The following is a 5,818-nucleotide window of genomic DNA, read 5'->3' on the forward strand; positions in this document are numbered from 1 at the left end:
GAGTGTAAAAGTTACCCCAAACAACCCAGCTCCAATGTGTAAGGTTCTAAATTTGAAGATGTTTCTATTGACTCCAAAGTATTTTGTTCTACATGTATAGGCATTGTATTTCCTTCCAGTTTTAGAACACTCACCTTCACTAATCCAGCTGAGTCACAGGAGAAAAGTCCTGTGAACTATAACCTATATTTTCTGCATTTTTGGAAGATAAATCCTAAATTTAGTCTTCAGAGATGTGCCTATTATATCTTGAGGAGCCTTGTGATATTATGAAAAAATATTCTATTTAAATGTTTCTGATGCCACAGATAAAATTCTAATTTATTTAAGTATCCATTTTTTATCATAATGGGGTATTCTCAACAGCATTATAATCATTGAGAGGTATTTAAAACTTTTAAAAACTTAATGTATATTACTCTTTCCTTAGCATTGTATTTAAGCTAAATGATACTAATTAAAAGAGAATAAATATTTTTATATTGATGAGAACTCTATGTGACATAGAATCCTAAAATTTTAAATTGCAAGGCACCTAAATAGTTATATATTCTTTTCCACATTGCATCCAGGGCATAAGCTAACCAGAAAAAATATTATATTCTTCTCCAAAGCCTCTCAAAAAAAATTCAAAATACGCTTTTAATAATACATTCTAGGCCCTTTAAATATGTTGGTGTGGACTAACTTAAGAACCAGTTGCATTTCTAGCTGTGTAGAAATTATACTGGAAAATCAGTCTATATTATCCCATTAATTTGTCATATCATCTGTTCATTCAACAATTTACCTAATTAAGGGAAAGAACTGTTTAACAGACCTCAGACTCCTAATCCAAAGTGTGATGATTTAAAATAATAGTGGCTACTTTTAAAGCCATAAGTTCTTGATAATCACCAAAGATATTAACTCTTCTTATCTCAAATGCTTCATGCATTAGTTATTTTTACAATTTTATTTTAGATGCTTGGAATTTCAAAAACTTCAGGTTAGTCATCATATACATATATATCATATCTCTAAATGGAATTGTGATAGGAACACACAATGTCTAGTACAGACAGTTGAGCAATTAGTAAAGACAGTTTGAACAATTTAAAAAGAGAGTCTGAGCAAATTAGAAACCCAGTCTTACCTGAAATGTGTTAAGTGCCTCTGGATGTCCAGGTCTAGAATTGGAGTGGGTCTGGAGGATCCCAGGGGTGATCTATCTTGGCTCAAGAGGTCTTGGAATTCTTTACAAATTTGTCTAAAATAAAAGGTTCAAAGTTGAAGTTGAACTCGTGAAACGGGGGCTTTAACTTCATCCCATGGCATTTTATTAAAGGCTTGTTTTCTCTTTACTAGAGGACTAGATACAGTTTCATAAAGCAACCTGCGAAGCTCCATCCCCAACGTACAGGATTCAAGTGAACTTTGGAAAATCCCCCTTTTCCCAATAGTTCATTATAATTCAGGCTCTTGTAGACGAAATTCGTAGTTTAATATTTGATGTGGTTACTTATGCACAATGTCATCCACTAGCCTCACAGGAATGGTTGTCATGGTCCATGTAAGGGCATTTGCTTGCTCTTTTCCTTGCTTTAAATGATTATGATCTCAGATCATTGGTTTCAGTTTTAACTGCCACATTACCATGTATGGTGTATAAAAGTAAAGGCTTTGCAATACATACTCCAAATGATATATTCTAAAGAAGCAAAACATACAGAAACATTTTTTAAAACAATGACAACAAAACGCTAGATCAGCGCAGTAGCTAAAGAGTGAAGGAAAGGACTCTCCAGAAGTTGCTGAAAAGAATATATTTTCTAAAGCGAGGCCACTCCATATTCCAGGGATAATATGCTAGTGATAGAGTCACATGTCTGGATTAACAGTGGGCAGTGATAAAATGTAATCATGTAGCCCTGACGATAATTATCCATGTAGCCAAAGACAAGTATGAAAGGGCCAATTCATTCCAAGTGATTGTTATTCCATGGTCCCAGACACTAATTCCTGTCCAAAGCATTTGTGTCATTAACAAATTAACTACTAGAAAATGACAAAATATCTTGTTGTTGTTAATCCTCACCCGTGAATATTTTTCCATTGATTTTTAGTGAGTGGAAGAGAGAGGGAAAGACAGAGAGAAACATCAATGTGAGAGAAACACATTGATTGGTTGCCTCTTTCACGAGTCCCAATCAGGGTTTGGTCCAGGAAGGAGCCTACAACCAAGGTATGTGCCCTTGAATGGACTTGAACCCAGGACCCTTAGGTCCGCAGGCCTACGCTCTATCCACTGAGCCAAACCGGCTAGGGTGGAACGTGACAAAATATCTTGAAGCACACATAATTTATCACTGAGTTAAAATCAGTGGAGTCTTGTTTATTATTAGGTGCCTAAAATGTACTGAATTCTTACAAAGATTTTTTTTAATGAACAATGAGCTTCATGTTTATAGCCAGTATTCAAATATTGCTTCATTTCACAGAATTTGCCTTGGTCATTTTGAACACAGGGGGAAGTAAAGAGGATCATGGGGAGAGGAAAAACCAATGAACAGAGGTAAGTCCTTATTTGCCCTAAAGAAAACAGGATCCTCCACAGGTCCCTGCGGATATTTGGCTGAGTCTCTGGCATGTTTGTACTTCCATTGAGAATATTTGATCTGAATTTCTCACTTTCTCTGTTCTGAGTTAGACTCAGTTGGCTGACTGTCAGTTATGTAAACTATTTTTAATAGATAAATAGCAACTCAAGGTAAGTGTTTAATGGCATCAAATGATGACATCTGTGGGCATCATTATCTGTTGTGCTTTGTGTTACTTAATAGTTGGCTATATTATCTTTGTTTTAAGGAAATTTCTAACTAAAAATTTAAATATAGACTGATGCTATCATTTTTCACATTAGCAAAATGAATTGCTATCTGGCAGTCCATCAGTATGATCCATTATTATAAAAACATATTGGAGTTGTTTAAAGTTATGTTTTTAAAAATTTTCTATTAGGTTTAAATATATTAAAAATTAAAATGAAGTTTGAAACATTGCTTTAGTTCTTGTGTTATGATAAGGGAAATATTTGGAAAATTGAGTAAACTAATTTATAAGGTAGTAAATCAACTTTCTACTTATATTAACAATACAACAAGTTATGATTAATTTTTAAGTTGATAAAGAAATGAGGAGCTGAACCGGTTTAGCTCAGTGGATAGAGCCTCGGCCTGCGGACTGAAGAGTCCCAGGTTCAATTCCTGTCAAGGGCATGTACCTTGGTTGCGGGCACATCCCCACTGGGGAGCGTGCAGGCGGCAGCTGATCAATCTCTCTCATCAATGTTTCTAACTCTCTATCCCTCTCCTTTCTTCTCTGTAAAAAATCAATAAAATATATTTTTTAAAAAAAGAAATGAGGAAATGACAAAAATGTGGAAAAATTTAACTTTTGCTAAGCAATTCAATGACACCAACGCATTAAGCTCTATCAGGAGTTTCAGAATTCTCAGTATTAGATATTTGAATCTGCTGCTTAATTCACTGACTTAGGAAAGCTTCTAGACTTAAAAAGAGATGATAATTTTGTAAATATCCTCTTGGCAATTATAATCATCATCTCATTATGACACAAAGTTATTATTTTTATGCCTAGTTTCATTCTTATTTAAAATTTTATTTATGAAGCTACAATAAGAAATATTCTTATTTCTTCAAACAAAATGTCACATTATGAATTATGTAACAAAAGATGATCTTCGATGAATCATAAATTCTAACTTTGTCACTTACGTCATTGTCCTTAAGGACACAATTTTTAGCTGATGTCTGAATTGAAAGTTCTATATTTCCCCTGTTGATGATTAATGGTATGGTAATGCTCAATTAAAACTTGTTAACTATTTTGCTTTACCTTTATGTAGATCAAATGTTAATCATATTTAGTTCTAAATTTAAGGAAGATGTTTAAATGTGTTTCCATAAATCAAATACATGTTTTATCCAGTACTTTTTAGATTTCACAAATTTTCTAATTCAGTTTCTATCTCTCCTCATAAATAACTATCTAATTACACCAAAGTATCTTGGTTAATGAACTAAGCACTAGAAATAAAGAAGAATCAGGAGGCTAATGACACTTAATCAATGGGCCTTCATACAATTATATATTTGGCAATATAATTAAATACGAGTGAATCTGTTACTCACAGAGATAAAAATACATATGTGAGCCAATGCAGGTCAGCAATTGGATCGCTCATACAAAGAATTTTGAATTTTGTACATATTTTTGACACAATTGTCACACTCTTAGGAATTAAGGGATTTGTGAGAATGTCTATGTAGGCTGCTTAATTTCAACTCTGAGTATTTTAATTAAAAACAGCCAATGCTTTACCATCAGTGAAGTAGAAACCACTCAGAACACATGTTGGATCTATTGGTAAGCTGTAGAAAAAGTGTCATTCCTACACATCCTTTACTTTATCTACTTAATTTGATGACCACTAGTACTGTATATGTTTGCTATAACTGCATTGTCTCTGATTCTTCTTTTTTAAATATATTTTTATTGATTTCAGAGAGGAAGGGAGAGGGAGAGAGAGATAGAAACATGAATGATGAGAAAGAATCATTGATCAGCTGCCTCCTGCATGTCAGGTGCCCTGACTGGGAATCGAACCGTGACCTCCTGGTTCATAGGTCGACGCTCAACCACAGAGCCACACCAGCCAGGTTGTCTCAGATTCTTAATTCTCATTTCACATTATCTAATAAGAAGATGGATGGACATAAATAACCAAAAAAGAAAAAAAATTATAAAGGCTCTGATCTAATTTCTAGACGTTTATGGCCTGTATACTTCATGTAAAATAAGGTCATTGAAACTAGAGAATTAAATTTTTGCTTGATATTTAATGTCTGCAAATGTTCAGCTATGGGCAGAAGAATCAAAGAAAAGTACATGTTTTCACAATATTTTTGAAGTCAAAGGTCAAAATACCACCTAACATAATATACGTGATTTAGATCCCAGGTAGAAAGAAAATACAATCCCCAAGTAGAAGCTACTACTCTACGCCAGATGCCTCAGCATAACTTTGACAAATATGGAAGTACTTCTCTTCCCTCAAGTTCTTTCAACATTTCTTCGTGTGAAAACCGGATCTCCGCCTCAGTTTGGATACACTGACTCCCAGACACTTCAACAGAGTGACAGAAGCTCCCAAGAAAATGGACGTGTGTTTGGAATGTTATCGGCGGCTGTGGTGGTAGTGGCGAACAGTTCTACAACCATTCCTGCAGGAGGACAGGGAGAAGGCTTTCCCTGTTTTAGAATATGCACCATGAAACCATAAGGAACTATGAAGGTGTTTTCTCTTTCTGAGTGCCTCCCCGCTTCATAGAAAATGGAAACACGGAGAATAAAGCGGCATAGAGGCTTCCCCGTTGGCTTACTTGGTCGCTAGGATCATCTTTTTTCTTGCTGTCTGTTCTTTCTGTTCCATATGTTGTCTGGCAAGATGCTCTCCGACGGCTTTGGCTGGGAACTCTGTCTCACAAGTGTAGCCAAAATCCCGCGCCAAGTGTAAAGCCTCCCCTGTTGGCAGACAATGAAAGTCAGTTTCTCAGGATTGACCAAACTCAGGAAGAGAAGTGCCTTATATTTTCCTCATGCCTCATTCCTGGCTGTGGTCAGATGGATCACTTTTCCTGTTCATTCTGAATAATCCCAGGGAAAGGACCTTTGGGGGGATGGAGTAAGATGGGTATGATGAGGAGAAACTGAGGAACAAAAGCTACTTGCCAGGTATGTGGAAAATCAAGGGGAA

General features: G+C 35.4%; 1 protein-coding gene across 1 annotated transcript in view; it reads right to left on the reverse strand.

Annotated features, from left to right (window-relative positions):
* Nucleotides 1-5,818, reverse strand: part of TFAP2D (transcription factor AP-2 delta (activating enhancer binding protein 2 delta)) — a 52,362-nt gene that overhangs the window by 17,936 nt on the left and 28,608 nt on the right. Inside the window, exons 6-7 of the mRNA XM_006765709.2 lie at nucleotides 5,445-5,586; nucleotides 1,136-1,249 (exon numbers count right to left, since the gene is read on the reverse strand). Of these exons, the coding sequence (XP_006765772.1) occupies nucleotides 1,136-1,249; nucleotides 5,445-5,586 (256 nt within the window). The remainder of the gene's footprint in view (nucleotides 1-1,135; nucleotides 1,250-5,444; nucleotides 5,587-5,818) is intronic.

This window comes from Myotis davidii, unplaced genomic scaffold, assembly GCF_000327345.1.
Source record: "Myotis davidii unplaced genomic scaffold, ASM32734v1 scaffold240, whole genome shotgun sequence".
Lineage (NCBI taxonomy): Eukaryota > Metazoa > Chordata > Mammalia > Chiroptera > Vespertilionidae > Myotis > Myotis davidii.